The sequence below is a fragment of the Saccoglossus kowalevskii genome, chromosome 21 (genome assembly GCF_978046115.1).
Source record: "Saccoglossus kowalevskii chromosome 21, keSacKowa6.1, whole genome shotgun sequence".
NCBI lineage: Eukaryota > Metazoa > Hemichordata > Enteropneusta > Harrimaniidae > Saccoglossus > Saccoglossus kowalevskii.
Genome location: NC_140661.1, coordinates 17,604,811 through 17,627,852, shown reverse-complemented (window position 1 = coordinate 17,627,852; position 23,042 = coordinate 17,604,811). Strand labels below are relative to the sequence as shown.

The window sequence follows — 23,042 nt, the reverse complement described above, 5'->3', positions numbered from 1 at the left end:
GTAATACGGGGTAGTTACACCATTTTATCGATGACGAATAATGAAACTGTACAAATTAAACGTGCACATATGATTAAAATTCATTGCAAATAAAAATCCCAATTATGTAATGACAAAATCATGATTTATACAAGTAAATGCGGTGAACGAGTTTGTCTACAGAGCGCGGACACAGTGAGAAATACCGATGTGACACGTATTTCTTCAGTGTCGCGATTTCTCTGTAAATGCCAATTTTCGGGCAAAGCTTGCCTAAACAAATGGAATTATCCGTGTTCTCATGTGCTGTTTTTTATTCAAGGTTGGCTAACACCCACATCTTTCCTGCCATGTTCTTTCGTCCGCTGCGCCTGTAAGTTTCGTTTCATTATTGTCAAATTACTTGTCTCGAATTTTAAAATAACTATTACACAGACAGGAAAGTTGCCAATAACATCTACCTTAATGGTTTGAAAACTCGTGGGACGGACAATGATACGACTACATAAATGTAACCCCGGGAACGCAAGGCCACGGCCACGGCTGACTTGGCGTTCTAGCCATTTGTCTTGATAACTCAGGCGATCAACCAAGTATACTTAGATGGCCAATAAATAGAAGTGTAGTCAAGTTTCTAATGATTCACAATCACGGCACTTCGAACAATGTAAATTGAAACTGTTCTAATCTGAGATCTATGCTATGTTATGAAACGTTTATGGTTTGAGTAGTAATTGGATTAATCTTGTTCTTTTATTTGCATTTATGTAATGTATTTTTCAATCGAAACCTAGATATCAGTATTTATTTTTTGAATTAGTTTGCCAATTATATTTAGATAACAAAATATGTGAAGTTAGCAATAGCTTACATAGCGATTACAATCATTGTACCTGTACATGCAATAAATATAACCAGTATTAACATAATTGATTTTGACTTAAACACACAAAACCCTTATTGATCATATACTGCATTGCACGTAGAACACACAAATATATAGCTTGTCATGTTAGACAGGCATACTGTGACGAGAACTAGTCCTTCATAATAATAATAAACTTTCCAGGGCACGGATCCAGTAGAAATGAGCAAGTCTCTTGAACAGGATTGCGGTTGGAATGAAATAAGTATCCTCAATATCCTCAACTGGCAAGGTATCATATCATGTTTGACCTCTAGGCGACAAATACGATTTAACTAAGCTGCGTACATCATTCCAAACTTTTCGATTCAAGGATATTCGATTGTCATACAGTGGCATAAGTTCACATTTTTTCAACCCAATTCTTTTTTTTAACAAAATCCACAATGATCGGTTTCTCTTTAGGATTAAGGTTCTTCCATAGCCATGGCGATCCTGCGTGACAATACATTTCAACTTCATTTGTAATTCTATCCACTCGTTCCCCAATTCCAAAATTAAACTGATGGATTTCAGTATAATACATTTTTTCATTGTTCACGTCATGGTGTCCTGTCTTATATTTATTTTTTTAAATAGTCGAAATAGTTTTTGAAGTCTTTAAAAGTCATGACTTTCGCTTCAATTATGTCGTTTACTGAATAACCCTCGACGATTTCTGCCCAATTATCAAGTGTTTCCACAGTCTGCATGTTGTTACTGTGTCTGTCAATTAGTGCAACAATCTATCACATGAAGAATATGAATGGTATGGTTCTTAGTTTCACTCCGCCAATTATCACTCCAGAACACAGCATTTCGAGACGTAACTGATTTATCATTGAGATATAATGTTGAAGACAAGATAAAACTTCGTTCGGACCTTTCAAACCTTCAGTTTCCGGCCATAAATCCGCAGTCAACATATCAGTCCTCTCATTAAATATTCCAAACAGTCTCACCTGAAGTTTACTCTTGTAGTACCAGTCCTGTGAACTGACCTTTGGCAGTGGCAAAGCTTTATGAAAGTCAAGATGTAAAACTAAGCATCTGTAATAGAAAAATGTTGCATGACGCCAATCCAGTGGGTGTTAAAGTGAGAATAATGTATTACGCTACATAATTAGACTGTATGATGCTATGCTATGAATATTTCAAACTGCGTTCACCTCCATATATGGAGGCGCAGTGCCTAATGTTTTCCAAACACGGAACACGACGACCTAAACCTTACTTGGAAGAGGTATTCAAAGTTCTACATCAATAAACCGACGTCACAAAAACTTCGTTCACGGTCAACTGATGGGTGATGATAACGAAAAACATGTGTAGAGTTGAGGATAAATTGGGTCAAATTGCAATTCCCAATTGAGACATTATATGTGAAACGAGAGAAATGTTGTGAAGTCCTGCAAATCTAAAATAAACATTACTTTATACTTACTGTCATTACGTATGTTCATAATAGTCAGAACAATGACACATTAAATTGAATAAAAGTATGTATTACAAGATATATGGGTAACAGTGCAATTATGCTTCTTATAACAAAAAAATCGTCAAAATGTTGCCGTTCTGTTAACTGTCGCCTTAGGGGAATCCAGGGAAAGGGGTTACCCAAATAGGAAAAGGTATATGTGATGTGCCACCAAAAGGGGACATTTTTCTTTGAAAATACCCTAGATATAGGTCAACTATATAAAATCATATTTAAAATCTGGCTTTTGGACCGGGAAAACATGTCCTTTCGTCTTGATAAACATAGTTTATCATATTTTTCAGATTAACATTCTCCACTAAAAGAATCGTTTGTTTGCATGTATATTGTTTTTGTACAACCGGCCTTGTCCATTGCTAGGTAGGTTTGCACATGCGCAAATATAACTACATCGCGTATGTCGGTAATTCAGAAATCATTATCGTATAGCTGTCTCCATTACTTCAATAGTTTGCCATAGGGAACATACATGCGTACACTGGCCATATGTAAGCCATAATACTTCAGCCCAATAATTACAGCTTCAGTAAGGGAGATTCAATTCCGTTCTCAATGTCCCCTCTACATTGTTTTTGTTCAACTTGATGATATTGCAAACTAGTACTAAAGCTAAGGTTGTGACGATTCTTCGCGGACACGGGCAGGAACTACGGAACACATATTAATGGGTAGCCAAAATGGAGTTCAAGTTTATTTCACTAAGTATGGCTAGCGTTATCCGTAATGCGCGATGCGTTATCATCGCGGTATAGTCCCGGGGGGGGGGGTCTTTCACCTTAAGTGGGTAGGGGTGTACAGCCCATCACTCGTAAACCATACTCACTTCCAAACCACTTTTTTCTTATTTATTTACCCACTTCTAAACACATGTGCTTTCAGCAACCTGCATGGCTTAGCGCATTAATAGGGAATGACATCATCATGAAGATACAAGACATCGTTCATGAAAAAAACGCCACCCGGGCTCGGTCTTTTCCGGTATCTGGCTTTGAATATAAGAACCTCTGAAATAGTAAATAAATGCCACACACTTCTAAACCAAAGCATCGATACATGAATACCCACTTCTAAACAAACAAAAAAACAACGTTAAATGACACCCCAGTCGGGCGGCACATACCCACAATTCACTTCTATGGAAGTAGCTCCCCTGGATATACTAGTATTCATGGTTGGCGATTTAGCAAGTCTGCAAAACGTTGCCTAGTATATCGTGACAACGAGAGCATTTTTTTTCAAAATCACACAGAAATCTTGAGGTTTTTTCTGAAATATTGCTTCAACCCGAGTCGACTACCAACTTATTAAGCTTTCGAATAGTTGCGGGTGTCAAGAAACACTTACAACCACACGATTTATTCATTTAATCTATGTATTTATTTGATGTATTTTCGTTTTAATGTATTTTTATGTGTTTCATATTCCATTCTTTGTCGATAGGTTGGCGATGGCTTATGAATAAAACGTCTTCAAAGTTTGCAAAGATATGTGCTGAGAAAAAACGCGAACATTTGAAACAATGTCATATATAAGTCATCATTGCACATCGCTTAATACACTGTCATAGATAATATCTCACCATGTTTTTCATATTAGTGGATTTAATGAATATTGTGAATGACAAGCTTAGCAAGCAACACAAATTGTACTTATTATCATTGTGATTAAGGTTAATATGTTTATTTATATAATTTATTTATTTAATTTCATAATAACCGTTAATACAGTTACAGTACTAATTATAATATAATCCATGTTATGGCAAACGTAATATCAATGATTTATAATATGAGGGCATTTAACTGGTGTGATATGCGAAATCGCACGGATACTAACAAAATGGCAAGATATACAGCCATTTTATTTTAATTAATAAAAGATTACAATTTATGAGTGGTGATTTGATCCCGTGTTGTTAAAAAAATTATGGATTCATGGTTTGCAAATTGTGTAATTCGTGCGTTTTGCATTTTTAAATATGCTGCGATTGCGTTCCTCTATTCTTTGCAAGCGCACTGGCAATCTGCATTGACATTCGATGAACGCGCGTGCATTGTGGTTTTCATTTCATGTCACATTTCATATATATTTTAGTGATAATTATTTTGATACTCTCATCATTGAAAAATCTTCAGCTTCTAGCGCAAACAGGATAAGGAGGACACGCAATACTTTTGTTTTTCGCGATAATATTTGTAACCGACTTTCTAAAATTAAATGTTCAGATCTCATACATATTTGTATATTGCAGATATGTGAACACCCCAATTCTTCCGTCAGAACACCCACATTAAACGCGATCACCAGCTGATGAACATAATTACTGATTATGTTTCCATTAATTCCACGAATACTCCGTAACCAGATTTGTTGACTGCGTCCGTCCACAGTAAGCATGGCCCACTACGCTCCTGGAGTATACCCAGAACAGCACGAATCCTTTCAGTTTCCGATCTCGACATGTGATCTAATAATCCAGCCATGATAGAGGTCAGTTGACTTCTGAATCACCCAAGGCAGCTTGCTAGCACGCGATCAAAGAAACCTTACGGTTTTACAATGATTTTTTAAAATGTTTCTATTTCTTTCATTTCTTTCTCAGTCGTCATTACAATGTCAGAATGTTGAACACATGACTAGTACAATGAATAAATATATTTTACAAACGAATGTGTCATAAACATCTATATATCATTGCAGTACAGCAACCGAGGTGGCTCACCACATTGATTTCAATAATTATGCTTTATTTTTGTATTTTTTTAAAAATTTCATTTCCGTTTTTTTCAATTTAATTTTCGATTTGACTTTCGTTTTCATTTTGAATTTAGTTTTCGATTTGACTTTCGTTTTTATTTTAAATTTCGTTTTCAATTTGATTTTCGTTTTCTTTTTAAATTTCGTTTTCATTTTAAATTTCGTTTTCGATTTAACTTTCGTTTTCATTTTAAATTTCATTTTCGATTTGACTTTCGTTTTTATTTTAAATTTCGTTTTCAATTTGATTTTCGTTTTCTTTTTAAATTTCGTTTTCATTTTAAATTTCGTTTTCGATTTAACTTTCGTTTTCATTTTAAATTTCATTTTCGATTTGAATTTCGTTTTCATTTTAAATTTCGTTTTCGATTTAACTTTCGTTTTCATTTTAAATTTCGTTTTCGATTTAACTTTTGTTTTCATTTTGAATTTCGTTTCCGATTTAATCTTAACTTTTATTTTGAATTTCGTTTTCTATTTAACCTTGTTTTTTATTTGATTTTTTATTTTTCATTCAAATTCATTTTCGTTTTAAAATCCATTTCCTTAAGTTCATTTTCGTTTTAAAATCCATTTTCATTTTTAAATTCATTTTCGTTTCGAAATCGCTTTTCATAATCAAATCTATTTTAATTTTAATAAAATCTCTTCCCAGGATCAAGTCTTGTTTAATCTTGTTTCTGAATATCTATATGAATATTCTGCTTTATAGTACACATTCACTGAAAAATGGCAGGTATGCCATTGATAGTACTGACTTGTACCTTGTATATAGTATTATCTAATATATATTAATAAACATGTTGATTGATTGGTTAATAATTCACAAGTCATTAAACGATATGTACGGTTGGAGAGAACAGAGTAGTTGTGTGACTTTATAGCATAAATTCCATTCAGTTTTATTGACTTGGGTCTTAGTTTGAGAGCTTTACTACAACTGCAACACAAATATTACTCCGTTTCGCAGACTAATAAAGGTTAAATTGTTAGGATAAACAATGGAACAAGAAAGCCATGAAAGATGGCAGATCCCCTGGAATCATTATTATACGCATTTGCTCAACGTCTAGGTCTACAATGTTCCAGAAATGATATAGTTATGTATTTAATGAGATAACATTACATACAAGATTAATAAATATGATCATCACATAAGCCCAATGTCATTAATAAAGCACTGGTTGAATGTCCACCAGCTAAGGTGTTCCTGACACCACAAGTTCTTTGAAAATACACAGTTCTGATACAAATTGAAAAGGATTATTCATTATTTCAGTTGTTTCAGGAATCGGACATGTACAATAATGAAAGTCAGATTGACAGGTGATTATTGCAGTATATATATTTATTAACTTATAGTAACGTATAATAATATACATATGACTGTGTTCTATTTGTTGAGACTGTATACAAATAGTGCAAAACACAAATAAACTGATCTGCCATTTATTGCAGTTTTTCAACATGCCCCAATGTGAATGAATCGTCAAAAATCACAAACATTTCGAAAGTACACTATATCATAAAACTTCAATAATGTTCAAGAGAAGTTTACACTATTCATAGTAGCTTCATAATTATATATAACATACATATAACGGGGATGCAGTTAATAACCAAATTATACATAATATAATTATGTTTATCTTTCACACAAAATGCATTGAGCATGTGTACATACCATGTGCAACCTCCCATAGTTAAGTTGTATGTAGCGATAGAATGTCACTTTTTAATGTGCTAGGCCGAGTTGAGGTGGATTCTATGCTTACAAAATCACTTATTTGTGACCTTGTCCTATTTGAAAAGCATATAATGTACAGTCAACAAATGTTCAGTTGCCAATCAAATCCTTCATTTATAGAACCAGTCAAAATAGCAACAGTATATTTTTCAAGCTAATTATAAAGCACATTAACACTGAAATGTTTATATATGACAGATTCAAGATTATCACAAAACATTCATTATATTAGACTTCCATTAATACTATTTGACATGTTTCATATATGGATTATAATGTACTTGAGGACATCAATGTAGCCAATGAAAAGGGTAATGTTCTACCAAACTACTTAATTTCCAATAAATATTTTATTGAAATAAATTTCAATTGAGTTATTGAATATTAACTAAGGCAAAAATGATACATTCTAAAATGTTTATTCCATGCTAATCTGTGTACACCTTTAATAATATTTGATACAGTAATTTGATACACATTTTTTTTATCAGAAGCAATTTTATAAATTACATTGAATAAATAAATGCTGAAATATACATGTTTTTTTAAATTCACTCCACAGTCTCTTAAATGTGTAAATTGAGTGGAATCGGTTCTCATATTTCTTTTTCTTTTTTCAAATTCCTCTTTGAAATGGAGAAAATTCTCTGAGAGGAAGAGAGGTCTAACCCAGGTACATACACACTAAGTATCAAAGCATTCAGGCTTGTAGTTTTCAAGAAGAAGTCGAAAAAGTAAAACATTGACACGGACAGCGATGAACGCCAGCGGACAATCATATAATAAGCGGAGCTAGGAAGTAAGTAAAATTCAATAGCCTTCGCAGATGAAGTCTGCTGAAGGCTTATAGATTGGGTTCCGTCTGTCCGTCCGCCTGTCTTTTACCTCTTACAACTTTGATATGCTCTGTCCAATGTTTTTCCAAGTTGGTGCATATGCAATTCTCAATGCCATACATATGCACGCCAAGTATTTTTTTGATTCGCCAAAGTTTCATTGTGTTTTTCTGTGATTTTCAAAATTTTACGAGTAAAAATGCCGAAATTTGCCGGAAAAATCCGAATTTTAACGACATCTCGCAAGAGAACTAGCATACCGTATTGCGCATGCGCCAGTCTAACCGCAGAGGAAATCAGTGTCGATTTCGTCTGAGGATATTGTATTCCGGGACTGTATCTTTCTTTGCACAAGGCTTATATAGATTCAATTCTATCTGAAATGTAAGAAACCGTGCTTATGGGATTTATTATGAACTTTGATTTATCCTTTTGTGTCCTGACTTTAGTGAGAAACTAGCGATCGCACAGTGTCACACTTTGCCAGAAAAAACAGTCCTGCTATTAGTTCAAGAACTGGTTATGAAACGTGTAAATCTAAGGTTTATTATGTAATTTAGGAGGCTTGGGAATAACGTTTGGCATATAAAATACTGGAATAATAAAAACGTAAATGTTTAGAACACGCTGGTCTTGATTCTGTCATGCACGATTGCTATTTCCAGTGTTCATTGGCAACAGCTAGCAGATTGAAACTTGTTTTCGTGACAACATATTAGACTAGAATTATCGGGAAAACACAAGTCAAGTTCGGCCAACCGTGACTGCTTGAAAGCAATGATGAAATTGTACTGTAATTCAATATCAATGAATATATCATCACTTTTAAATTACCTTTGAAGTAAATATGATACACTCGTGACCGGGACCTCTATGCTCCATGCAGTGTTGAAGTTTATCCGTAAATCGAACCTCTGTCAACAGAGACACATTTTCCCAATCAGCTATTTATTTCGGTACTGAAGTCAGGGTGGCAATTTCAATGTTCAGCTACCATAATTTATCTCCATTATGAGCAGGAAAATAAATTACGGACCTCGATTGAGATTGATTTAACGGCGGCCATGTTTTTAAGGGATATGTGATACAGTATTAGGGAGTCGGGTCAAATTCATGTAATCGTCAATTTTAATGATGTTGAGTTAATAGACTTAATTTTTTTTTCAAAACGCCGGATATTATTTTATATATTATTTTAAAACAACTACAATATTTTAATTAGTATGCAAATTAATATGCAAATTAGCAGCCAATCTGAGAAAATTTTCTAGAATGAACACTGCAATCCAGTTCAAAGACAATTTGGCATACACATAGGTTACATGATCCCTGCCTCTGTTGATTAGTTTTATGCACTTCTATCTGCTTTTATATTAATTGTATTTTTTTGTATTTTGCTCAATAGTATTTTTTTATTTCTTTTGATAGCTTGGCATCCATTTGATTCAGCTCAAGTGAAATTTTCGGTATATCCCTGGTCAGATTTTAATGACATTGAAAACACAAGTACTCTGGCTTTTTGCACATTCTTGATATTTTATTTTTGCAGAGTCCCGTGAAAATTAATTTGGCAACTTTGTAGAGTGGAAACAGACTGGTGAATTAGTTCATCCTAGACTTTGGTAGAACATGTTTAAAATAGTACAGTGTGAACTGCAATTTCTTCATGGCTTGTATAAATTTATTAAGTAATATTTTTTCGTACTAAAAGACTCAAATATCTGTTTTAATTAAATCTAACAGCCAATTGCACATATGCTACAACCTCCGCTTACTTTGGACTAAATGTTTTTTTTTTGTTTTTTTCAGGTGCAGAACCAAATTTTTTTTCTCAGAAAGCAGGGCCAATGGAACTGCATGTATTACAAAAACATACCGGTACTATTCACTGCGTGTCTGACAATTGTATAAAGTTTTGCAGGTCCTCTTTTTTTTTACTTTTAGAGGTTCTGTCAACCAAAGCATAAATATGTGTTTCTCTGTACATAACATGTCACACACTTTGTTAATATTAATGTATAATAATAAAAACTTGATAATATTTTTCTGAATTTTTGCACTTTATTTGCACGATTGTCGTATGAGAAGTAATCTTGTCCTTTGTAGAAATATTGAAACTAATCTAGGGCTACAAACTAGTTTATCCAAACAGACGCAACACTGACTCTACATATTTGCAGATCTGATTTGTATACTTCCTTGTCATTTTACCTGTTGTACTAGTTTAGTGCTATCTGGTTTCCTTGCTGAGAATAATGCTGACCTGGATGAAGAGTGGTATAAACTTGAAAATGCCATAGAAATCATGTTTGCCAATTTATGTCCATGCAACTTTAGAATGACAACTAGCGAAGACAGTGTCATTCGTGACTTGTTAAACACAAAAAAGTCCCCATTGGAATTAAGGGAAATGTTATTTATGCCAAAAAGATAGTGATATGAACTAAAAGCATATTTAGTAATTGATAGTGAATATTTGGCTGGGATAGTATCAACAGCAGTTAGATGTATAAATTGACTCTTTCAAAATCGTAATATATGGTCAAAAGTTAGACAGGATATGCTATTCATGCATTTGTTTGCATCCAAAATGAATTTCAGTAGTATGGTAAAAAAACAAGATTTCAGGCAGTTATCCAACTTTCATCCGATTGTGAAACTAATTGTCATGGACATGTATCCTAAGTGCACGTATGCACATTTTCATACAAATGGCTGCCATTCAGCAATCTTGGATTGATTCAGTATACCACTGCATGTGTAAAAGTCCAAGATAAAATACTAGGCACATGCACAGAATGACAAGATTTGGTCCACAGGATTCTGGAATATGATTCCCGAAGAACGGACAAACGAAAATCGATGTTCAGCATTATAATACCATGAACAAACAAAAACATTTACTACTGAACCTTCAATTAGTGCACAAGCTCTCAAAATGCACACCAACTGACTTTCCACAAAAATAACACAATGTAAATGTACGGGCAGGATGATATGTTCATGGGTATGTAACAGCAGAAAAAGTTGCATAAAACAGCAAGTTACACAAGAAATGTGAAATTCTTTGTCTCCCTCCCTGTCCGGCCTGCCTGATATCTTCAATGACAGCGGAGCTAAAAATGTTGTTGTAAACTAACCTTGGTGTTTCACCATACTCAGGAGGTGCTATTTGCTGGAACAAGTCGCATTGCATTTTTCCAAGCATCTTAGTCTGAACCCCCTAAAATTAAATTGTCATTAGGCAAGTATTTTTATGATTGGCAACATTGAATCAAGCAATGCCCAGACAAATTTCTTGTGTAAAGCTGAGATTATCAGAATACTACATCAGAAACATTTGTTTTTAGCATTAACAATAAATTCGCTAAACATTCAGTGAAAGCATATAATTCATAAAATTTTGTGTGAATGTATTTACACAAGAAAGATTACATTTCGAATGCTCGGGAGGACAACTTTAAAAACAAATGTGTTTTAGTAACAACAAGTTGTTCAAAACCTATTCAATAAATCAAAGAAATGAACAAGCACAAAATAAATATTTAAATATAGTTCATGAAAACATTTGAAACAAAATACATGACTTGAGTGGATATTGTTTGTAAGCACATAAAAAAATAGCTTTTATCCACAAATCAAAATGGAATATTGTGTTTCCATGTGATAAAACAATATATGTGAAAAAAAATAAAATGTTTTAAAAATGAAATAAATTAAACCAAATGTGACATGCAAACAACTGCTTCAAATAAAAATCAATAAAACGTAACATGCAAACAACAGTTGATTAATAATAAACTAAACAATATGCAGTAATTGCATGCTCACACGCTTAGCCATAATGAATTCCAATTCTTTAAAAGTCTTTCCATGGTTTTCATAATAATTTTCATGCATCATTTTGATGCTTGCTTGAATATGTTCTTTATAGACATATTTTGTTTTATTAGATACAACTTCATATTCTGCAATGCTGCAGTGGTACGCATTACGCATACCACCATTGCCAATGAATTTTCCTTTACGGAAATTTATTTTAATGGAATTGTTTTACCATGAACATTTTCCATTTTGTTCATAATAAAATCTCAGGAGTTTCCCTTCAATAATAAATACAACAATAAAATAACAACAAATAAATATAAAAACATCAAAATCCAAAGCACCAAAAGTATTCCACATAAATAATTTAAAAAAAATTCCTATATTCGTTTTTGTTGCACAGTTCCTTTTAATTATCAAATTTAAGACATAGTTTTGTTTATAGTAATATAGTTGGAACATAAACATGTCAGAAGTATGGATCTAGAAGATGATGCTTGATTATGATGATTTTTTAACATTAAAATGATTGACATCTTGTATCTGATCGTCAAACGAGTACTTGTTCATATTGAGAAATATTGCTCTGGAACAGCATTAATTAAAACAAAATAGCCATCAGTCAGCCATTTTGGAGATACTGTGTCCGAAAGGGGACTAAAATGTTGAAAATAACAACATATCAAAAATGGAAATAAGAAACATCTCACTGTACATGTAAATTGTAGATGTCATGACAACAACATAGCATATTATATAACATGCTTGATGTACACACTACAGCTTTGTAAAGTTAGTTTTGAATGCAATAACATCAGAACATAAAGTTTTCTGATACTTACCAGACTCGAATGGCATGCAAATTTGGCTTCGACCAAATGCCAACAGTGTTGCAATACTTACTGAAAAAGAGAGATATAACATTTGTTTAAACATTCTGCAACAGTTCATTATGTATTCCACAAGACCAGTTCATGCTACAATATATATTATGCAAGAACAAAACTAACAACATGCTATCTTGCTCAGTGCTCCGTCAATAAATGATGTCTGCTATATGAAGACATTCAGAATATTTAAAGTTTCTGAGCAAATTTTCACAGAGAAATTAGAAAAGGAATTATAATGAGGTTAGGTTGGATTGCTTGAAATCTATGTACATGTAAATCTACGTGGAAAACTTTTCTTAAAAAACATTAGTTATTACATACTCACTGGATGGTGATGGCTTTTGATTGGCCTGAAATGTGATGGATGTTGAAATATTTATTAGTACTGCCATAAATATACATTTGTACTAGTTTCCAAAACATATCCAGCAGCGTCTGACTAATAATAAATTTATGCACATACTAGATAAGAGCCAAGCCAATGAGCCAAGAATGACATCAGAAGCATGTACACAAAAATATATGGCAAACACAAGTTCAAAATAGACTTAAAAACTTCCATTGAGGCATACTTTTACATACTAGGAGTACTATGTACCATTGTGTCTTGCAAGTGAACAGCTAATAAATCAACAATCATGAAATGAACAAATCTAGGAGAGGTCTACCAAAGTTACATATATTAAAGCATTCAGGAAGAAGTCGAGACACAGAAAACAATGGACAATCAGTAGTAATATGATTAGCCCCACTCAATAAAGTTGACAGCAGAGATAAAAAATTGGCGGAAAGCCGAAAATAAATTATTATGTAAATTGGGTAATTATTATGAACGTATTCAAACCCAAAACGAATTAGGTTGCTAAATTGAATTTATGGGTAACCACAAATATTTCTATTGTGTGCGCACAGTAAAACATTACTGAGTAAGAATCTGAATTAGATTTTCACATGAACTTTTTTTATGGACAAAGACACAAAAGGAAAGACAAATTGCAAAGACTGATTCTCATTGAAAATAGGCTATTCACTAAAACGTATATACTGTGACGTTAAATGCGGGGTTCTTTGTGAGGTTTTACTAAGCGACCTGCTGCCATACGCTATCACCTTTTCCTTTTCATCTTGGACCTGTGATAAGACAGCACCAATACCTGTTTTACTTGCGTCTGTATCAAGCACACATTGTCCTGTTCCCTGTGGATACGATAGTACTGGAACAGACATCAGACACTCCTTTATTACCTGGAAAGTAATCATACATTCTGTACCCCAGTTAAACATTCTATTTTTCTCCGTTTATCTATGCAAAGGTACTGCTAACTTGGCAGATCCTTTTACATACTGGCGGTAGTAGGACGCCGTTCCCAAGAATTCTTACATCCTTCACGCTTTTTGGCGTTGGCCACTCCTTTAACTGGATCAGTCGCTACGCCATCTTTTCACACTATATGACCCGAATACATTACACTGGTTCTGCACAGGTCACATTACATTACATCCCGGCTACCAGCAATCTGTCTAATACTTTTCAAACGCTCTAACTCCTCATATACATCTCTGCCGTACATGATAATATCGTCTACGATCTAGGAACTACAACTTGGTTCAATAATACTGGCTTTTAGCATCTTTTCTACTTCCAAAGCAGGTCTCTGCAACACATGTATACGTTGATATTGTTTTCTTGACAGCAGTGTTTCTGATGCCCCAGTATCTATTGGAAATATCCCTTGTCTGCCGCAAATATACCGCCTGTCGCCCTAGTATAGTCATGTACGGTAGGGAGTGGTCTACTTTCCTCTTTCGGGGGGGGGGTCTCTGTATTTGATTCCTCTAGTTTCTTTCCCCTTGGCTGTGTACCCTGCTCCTCCGTCTCTGCACCATTTGTACTGTTTGTTGGGGTTGCCTGGGCCTGTCTGCATTTCTGACCCAGCCCTGGTCCTTGGGGTTAGTTTTGATGCATTTCCAGCGTATCTGCTTGGTGGCGTAGCACAGTTTCTCTTAATATGCCCCCGTCCACCATATCTGTAACACTCATTTTCTATCAGGCTCCACCTTTTTGGTCTTCTATCTTGTCCCGCACCGCATGGCTGCTCTGCTATTGGGCTAGGTTGAAATTGTCCTACCCCCATTTCTTTTATTCCTTCATTTAGCTCCGTAACATCTGAGTCAAAATCAGCATTCAGCTACATTTAGGGCACTGCTCAGCAAGTCTTTATTTTTCAGCCAACACGTGTGACTCCAATGCAGCCTGTATCGCCTGGTCAAATGTTTTCGGATTTGCTCTAAATATACCTAAATCTCAGGGATTGTATTTTTGAAATACTGCCTGCCCAGCCTTTCTTGGGAAGCAGGGTAGGCCATCTCTGTTAATTCACGTACAGCTTCACCTAATTTTTGCAAACTTTCATCTTTCTATCTCTGCCTAAACCATAGTTCGTCCACATAGGTATCTGCTTGTCCACCGGGACCAAATCTCTTGTCCAATCCTGTGACTAACTTTTGGCATGGTGTTTCTCCAGCATCTCTTTCTTGGGTCAGCACTTTCTGCACCAAACTGGACAAACTCACAGCTAAATACCTGGACTTGTGTACCATATCCCAATTATTTACAATTGCACATTGCTCAATATAGGCTTTGTAATCTCTCCATAGCGTTTTCCCATTCAAATTTACTGGAATTATGTTAGGCTTTGTCACAGAACACATGCCCTTCTGACGGAAAGCCTCCTCTCCTTTCAGTATTCTCTGTATAACTTTGGTCTAACTTCCTACTCTGGATCCTCCTTTACCTCCTCAAATAAATCTGAGGTGGGGTTTGTCAGCCATCTTCCAGTTGATTGTGCCCAGGGTCCCCAAGCCATAAGTCAGCTGGTCTCCATCTCAATGCTGATCGGTACCGTGGTGTGGCTGTATCCAGCCTCCATGGTATATCTGTTTTCTCTGCTACTGCTGATTCACTCCGCTTTTCCGCTGTAACTCTACTGCCAGTCAACAGGTCAGCTTTACTCATTTCTTGGGTCCCATAGCCAGAAGTTGGTGTCACCTGTTGTAGCAACTCCTCTGTTTTACCCTCTGGCTGCACAACCCCCTACTTTTCAGTCTCCACTGGATCTTTAAACTCTGCAATATCACCAGCTGCTGCCTGTGCAAACTCTATTTCTCCTGATGTATCAACAACAATTTGCTGATCATTTCTTTGCTCTGTATCAGCTAATGGTTCAATCTGGATACTCTCTGCTGTAATCTGCTCTGCCATATCGGGATCTGCTACTGGTTCAGTCTGGATACTTTCTACTGGAATCTTTCTCTGCCATTTCTTGATCTGTAACTGGAGTCGCCTTGATCTGCTTTCTCTGGTTCACCTCCTCTCCACCAGTTGTATCCCACCAGTGTGACGTTAAATGCGGGGAGGGGGGCTTTGCCGTATTCAGGAGCGGGGAGCTTGTCTTTAATGCTGGTCTAATAGTCTTTGTCTTTGGTAGCGTGCTTATCTTATATGTCTCCTTTCTCGCAGCTTGTCCGCTGTCACGGGGTGGGGATCGTTTGGTGAATGTATATCACCACAACTGAGGCTGTGCAGAGAAAAAAAATATACCAGTAACGATTATAACAAATCAACACAACACAGTATATAATGTACCTTAATGAACAAATAACAGGGATGCTGGTCACTGGAACCAGCAAAAAGGGGAATACACTGTAAAATTATATAAAATAGGGACTTGATCGATGCTGCAGGGAACACTCAACTTTCAATTGAACAGCAATGTGCAATGTTGCGTTCCTTCGTATCTGGCACACTGTCGAAGCAGCGACACAACAATTTAAACTCGTGCTCTGTCTCCAGGGAGTATCGGCAACTGCACTGCTATCTGCTGCTACTGGTATCACTGATACAATGGGAGTAGTTCAGGCAGTGAGCTTCTGTGGTTCCTGTTGAAGAGCAGGGAATTACTGCACAGCACGTCTGCATATGTACCCCTGTATAGGGTACATCTCAATGGAGTCAGGAATCAGCATCACAGGATGTTACAGGATCAAGTCAGGTCACTTTCCTGACTAAAGATTTTCTTTTATGGCTCAACTTAAATACTCTAGCTTATTTATGGCCATGCAAATAATAAAATGTATCTAACGAAATGATTGGCTGTCTCGAAATAACGGACCAATCAGTGTATCCAGAATGCCCATTTTGGTAGTGGAATAGATCACTTTTAATACCAATTTAAAGTAGGAGACGCAGGTCAATGATGTCATATCCATTTTCATTGCCAACAACACTGGGCTCAGCAAATTCGAAGGTATTTCACAATCACCATGTCACTGCCTGAGATATACCATTATGCCACAGGGAGAGACAGGATGTATGTACCTCAACTTCTGCTGACAACACAATCCAGTGACTGGATTATGTAATTGGATTATGTCTAAGACTGAGCCACTTGGATAGGAGCTGATGTTCCATGGAAATCCTTGATTGATGCATTTCAAAGACTGAAATAAAATCTCTCAAGACACATTTTACTATGGAATACTGAATTTATAAAGTCTACAACTTATTTCAACATTTCATTAAACTCCAGGCTAATTATCGAATTGTTTCAAGTAGTCAAATATGTTACTTACATGCACTTGAGGTACCTGTGATGTTGTTCTCTACCTGTAAAGTACTAAAACATTATTGTTTAACCTAAAGGAATTTTGAAGGCAAGATTTATTGAATGTGAGTTAACTAGATTTATTAAATGGTTTTGTGCCCGGAGACAGTTGCGAACATTCAATGTTATCACGATGACTTTCCCCAATAGAAAGGATAGGAATATATTATAAAATTATTCAAAACAAATCATTTTGTATAATTATCCCACATTAACACAATACACAATCTATAGTATTGAGAAGTCAGTGAACCAAGTATTCTACACAATCAGGTACAGCCACATAGAAACAGATAGATACAACACAAGGAACAATAATATATAACAATCATGCACATCTTACCTTTGAAGCTGACTTAACAGTTTCGGAAAGTTGTTGTAGTTGATGTGATCCTGAATAATTTAGTAGAACTAAATTGTTACAGTGTATTCATCAACACAAATTCAATATAAAACTTTTGCCCAAGCAGAATGTCAAGTTCAATATATAATACTTCATATTACTTTTGACTAGAAGATTCATGGAACTTGAAAGCACTGTACAAACGATTGGGATCAAAATCCTTACTCTAGCTACATTACATTTTCGCTGAAAATAGCATTTTAACTGTTTTGTATGGGGTTTATTTCCACTGATTATGATGAACTGCATATAAAATGCTCGGGGGGGGGGAGTGTCACCTCTTCAGTGAAAATAAATTTCAAGCCATTTAGTATTTTATAGTATACAGAAAATAAAATCAGTGACACGATTTGGACATTATTTATCATTATACTGCTCAACCAATTGATCTGCATTTTTTTTTTGACAGATCTTGAAGAAACTGTTACAGCATCATACACACCACCAATCAAGTCCTGTGGCTTATTAAAAAAACCTTTGTATAACATTAAGGATTGGTTATTACCTCACATAACAGGAAAAATGCAGGGCCACTCCAAGCCACACAATTTTCGTTTTCATAAGGTGGGAGGAAGAGCCTACATGCAATACAGATTGTGGTGTACAGACAAATGGCAGCCAACCACAATAGATGCCAATGGGGATCAAGTTCCAGGTCTAAGATGCCTGAAGGTATGTTTTTCACAAAGTCAGAGAAAAAAAAAGAATCTTCAGTTACTTATTTTACAAGACCTGGAAGGTGATCATTGTTACAGATATCAATCATGGCAACTTGAACCCAAAAAAGTAGTTAAATAGCAGCTAAATGTGTTGAAACTTTAGCTACAGGTTACTTTGATCACAATTTTAGTACAGCTAATGCTACTGATTGGCAGTGGGGAAAAAGCCATACCATTCTGGCTTTATTATCCATGTGTTGTCTTCCCTTAGCCTACATATTTCTTTTTCATAGCATATATACGCATATATGTTCTCAAATTCTAAATGCTCGACTATATGATGCTAAATATTTTACTTTTAATGCAAAATATACATATAATCTTAATTTTTACATACAAATTTTGTGTTATGGGAGTTGCTTTATATTCTCTAAATTGTGATCCATGCTTTGTTTGCTTTATATTGTGCAAAAAAGACAATGTTGAATAAAAAATAGCAATAATTTTTACTAACTTGTTTTTGTAAATATTGTTTAAAGAGTATTCCAGGCAGAGATGATGTTCCTTCATTTGTTATTCCAAGTCTGGAAAAGATGGATGCTGATGCATTAAACCTTGATATCCCAAGGCGATATGGAATGAGATTACCAGTAGCAGCAGTACAATGGTGGAATGACTTTTTCACTAATGTGAAGGAACTTGAAAAGGTAACAAATAATTAATATTGTAGAATCTCTAATTTCCTGACCATCTAGATTAAGGGTCTAATTGACACCTATTCAAGAGTATGATGTATGATCATGGCTAAGCGTGAATGGGTAATCTTCAGTTCAACAATGAGCTGTTATCACCATAAAAAGTGTTAAATTTTTCTGCAATGCTCAGTCTAGCTTTGAAATTTCTTGATTTAAAAAAATGCCATTTTCCATCAAAATTAAAGCTAAAAGAACGCTTCACAACATCAGTAAATCTTTTCCGTGTTGCACTAAACTGTCATTAACATATATAAATGACCTACGGTAATTCAAACACATAGGCACCATCCAACATTTTGATTTACGACTTGACCTATCAGGTCAAAGAATACAGTTCAGGTCAACTTGTTCAAACTAAGTATTTACTACTGAGTGTTCAATTAGCCCCCCAACAGGACACAGTCGTGGACGTTGCGAACTGGGTTCTTTCGTCTGTTGGTGCATTTCAAACTTGATACAAATTTGGTTGTAAATTGGGTAAACAGTTAATGATATTCCAAAATCGCGCCATGCCCCCCTCTCCTGTCACCTTTTTATTTCGGCATTACGAGTGTTGCCGAAATGGCGCCACCAACGGGACCATAAAGCAGGAGATAGAACACGCTATCTATCGGACGCACAAAAATTTACATTTTAGATTGCAGATTTCCTAACATTACCGATACATTGTTCAGGTGAAGTTTAATAAAAATAACAACGTTAATATTTTCGGTCATGATGTTCAAAGCCTGTGCCTAAATCTCACGGTCATTTTGGGGGGAGGTACACGGACACCCACATAGCATATTTTTCTCGCAGGTTCAAACCTGTATGGGCCAATTTGTTCCTGGCACTCTAAAACAAAATCGTGACATCTCTCGTTGTCGTCATATTCCTCGATCTCATAACTCTCGTCAGACGATAAGACAGACTCCATGTCACTTTCTGAGCACTGCATGCATATAGCGACCATTGTGAAACTATGACAAATTCACCGCCGTGACGCCACAAATCACCCTTGTATGCTAATTACGTTCTCTAGCTGGGGACTCGTTCTGAGTCAGCCAAGAAATTGGACGTGGGCGTTTCCTTATCCAGAACATTATTATTGATCGTTTATTTAATTTATGTACATTTTTCACTTGATTTTTTTCCATAATGTTGTTTATAAATAAATTTTGCACTCAAAAAAAGTTCATTGTTCCAATTCATTACACTTTAAGGCCAATAATGCATCACACATTTTGACCCAATCTTACAAAATAAGCTAATGAATGTTGACATTTCATTTGTCATATATTAAAAAACAAGTATTTGTATCCTTCAGAAAGTATATACTTTCTCACACTTGGACAGTAATTCAGTAAAACTATTTGTTTGGTATAGGTGCCGAGTGAAACTCCAAGTTCATGGATCTTGTATGATTTAAAAGATCATGCTGTTGAAAAAAGAAATTTGAGAAATCAAATAGAAGACCCCGGAGTAGGGCAGAATGTGATGGACATTGAAGAAAGACTAACTCTGCCCTGTCCTAGAGTAAGTAGAATATTTTTTTATTTTATAGATATGACAAGTTTTCTCACCACGAACATAAAAAATCAAAAATTCGCAAAACTTGACAAACACTCAGATCAAGCTGAGACAAAAAATAGAATGCCAATTGAAAACTTGCAATGAACGATATGCAACATTAGAAGTATAACAATTTATATATATAATTTATTGCTTATGATGTGACAAATAAACTAAAATTTCAGGGGTTAAACTGCGTAAAATTATTTCCAGTTTTGACAAATTAGACATTACATCAAAATCACCTACGAGATGTTGTTTTTAAACATTGCAGAAAAACATGAACCCTGGGGTTCTGACCAAGGTAACAAAGGTGGCGGCGCACACATCAGTCACAATATCACAACATACATTATGTCGCCTTAGGCGGCTTTCTTTGGTACTGAGACACTCTATGAATGAGGAAATTTCTAGAGGACAGGGTTTGTTTTTTCTTCGTCCGTCTCGTCTACAGTTGAATTATTTACACTTTTCTTTCCAATGTGACTTAATTTTGGGGTAATTAATGTCACTGGCGATTGAGTGATAACAAATAAATAGAGTACAGCAAATCGAGTGTGTCTTCCCGACTGAGACTTGTTTTGTCACATTGTTGCCGTTGCGTGCAATGAGCAAAATATTGCTACTCTAGTATTTTTTGTTGGATTTGGAGGCTCTGCACGCTTGAAAGACTTTGTAACTTCTTACAGACTTCACAGCCGAGTGTCTAAGCGCCACGGTATTGTTGCTTCAGAGGCCTGGGAAGAACACTGGGTCAAATCAAAATTGCTGGCCCCAGTTATTGATTCGCAAGCTGCTACCAAATATTCAGGGATGAACATTTTCCGCGGATTTCTAAGCCCCAGGGGTCGATTTTCTGAAACATCTAAATTCGAGGAGAAAATTTTAGGGGAGGGGGGTCAGAATACAAATCGTCTTTATTCACTGGAAGTAAACATGCTGTCGGGTCATTGTGTCAGCTGCAAGAAGTCTGTATCAGTGTACGGTCGAAGGGAGACAACTCGCGGTGTCTCCAATGCGGCGTGTTCGTGACTCTTTTCAGTGCAATCGTAAAATCTGAAGTGGTTTCCAAGTGTTTGAAGTAATATGTAACGATTAACATGATTGGCTGGGTTTGCTCTGAGTGAGCTGCCCTGTTGCCTAGAGCCAATGTCTTGGACAAAGACTCGGAAGTCGTTATCAATGTCAGCTTGGACCCCGGCTACTTTACTTTCAGCTGAAAATTCTCATTCTCATCCCTGAATATTTTATAAAGCCAAAACAACATGCCACTCTCCCATGTACGAGTTACTACAGTATTGCAACATTGGTTTCATTGTCAATGACGCTAAAGCGAGTGTGACACTTGCTTCAAGGCTCTTGATACTGCAAGATCATTTCTAAAGAAACACGACATATTACAAAAAGAGAACTACCGTTTTAAATTTAATATACATTTTTGTAAACATGCTGACTGTTATGATTTTGATAAAAAATAAATGACATAAACGGTGGAGAACGCGCTCCCCTGAAGGCAGAATGTAAATTAGCTATTTCTCGTTCAGCCTTAGTTTTACGCAATTGACATTTATTTTTCAAGAATTTTTATCAGAATCACAACAAACTGCAAGGAGGTCAACTGTTAAAACAATAAATAGGTTTTTGTTATTTTTTCTATTAAAAGTGTATAAAAAGACCACTAGGGCATATGCCCGGACATGACCTCAATTTCTTGTATCTAAATTGGGGCAGCTGCCCGGCAAGGGTGCTTACCTGGACAACTGCAGTACTTAGTATAACTTTAAAAAAATAATTACATATTGTTTGTTAAACATCATATATTCATCATATCTTACTTACTTACACATTTTTCTCATTATCTTCAAAGGTAACTGTAACTGGTGGCATGCCAGTGATGGCAGATCATGTCGATAATTACAACTCCATTGCAGTTAATGACATGATTGCTGTTTACTGTCCAGAATATGATGAAATACCACAAATTGGTAAAGTGTTGAGTCGAGACGATGACAAGTTTATTATACACTGGTACAAAGGCTCATGGAGGACAGCATGGAAGCCATTTTACCTATTCCAGGGCCGAAAAAGGGTACCTTACCAGGATGAAGAGCCAGTGGAAGCAGCAATATATTGGGGGTTTTCTTTAAATGGCAGGAACATGCTGAGTAAAGAAACTCAGATCATCCTACATGAAAAATATGATGATGTAATTGTTTCATTGCAAGATTGATGCTGGGAGTGAACTAAATTTACTTTAAATATTTAGAATAGAAACACATTTTCATTTTTTGTTATGTAATACATTAGTAATAATTAAAATATATATATATATACTGGTACATATACATTTTTTTATTCCATGGCTAAGAATGAGTTATTATTTAGGAACTGCACACATCATAAGGACAAGTTAACAGCTCTTAAAGAAACTCGTTGATTTGCAACTCCAATGAAAGGACCAGTTACTTCAACAAAACCCTACTCACAGCGAAAACCATGAAGCTACTAGTGTATAAAATAAATAAGAAAACCTTCAATTTCCCGACAATTGTCGAATACTGGAATGCCTTCAAT

General features: G+C 35.4%; 1 protein-coding gene across 1 annotated transcript; it reads left to right on the top strand.

Annotated features, from left to right (window-relative positions):
• Positions 1-18,072: 18,072 nt before the first annotated feature.
• On the top strand, positions 18,073-22,698 carry LOC146729677 (uncharacterized). Its single transcript, XM_085495055.1, has 4 exons — positions 18,073-18,175; positions 18,702-18,869; positions 20,283-20,432; positions 22,336-22,698. Exons 1-4 carry the CDS (start codon positions 18,086-18,088, stop codon positions 22,696-22,698), a joined length of 771 nt encoding a protein of 256 aa, XP_085351181.1. The 5' UTR covers positions 18,073-18,085.
• Positions 22,699-23,042: the final 344 nt, after the last annotated feature.

Coding starts and splice junctions, on each gene's coding strand:
- LOC146729677 (XM_085495055.1), top strand. CDS start 18,086: ATGCAATACAGATTGTGGTGTACAGACAAATGGCAGCCAACCACAATA. Junction 18,870..20,282: donor ATGTGAAGGAACTTGAAAAG/GTAACAAATAAT, acceptor TGTTTGGTATAG/GTGCCGAGTGAAACTCCAAG. Junction 20,433..22,335: donor TAACTCTGCCCTGTCCTAGA/GTAAGTAGAATA, acceptor TTATCTTCAAAG/GTAACTGTAACTGGTGGCAT.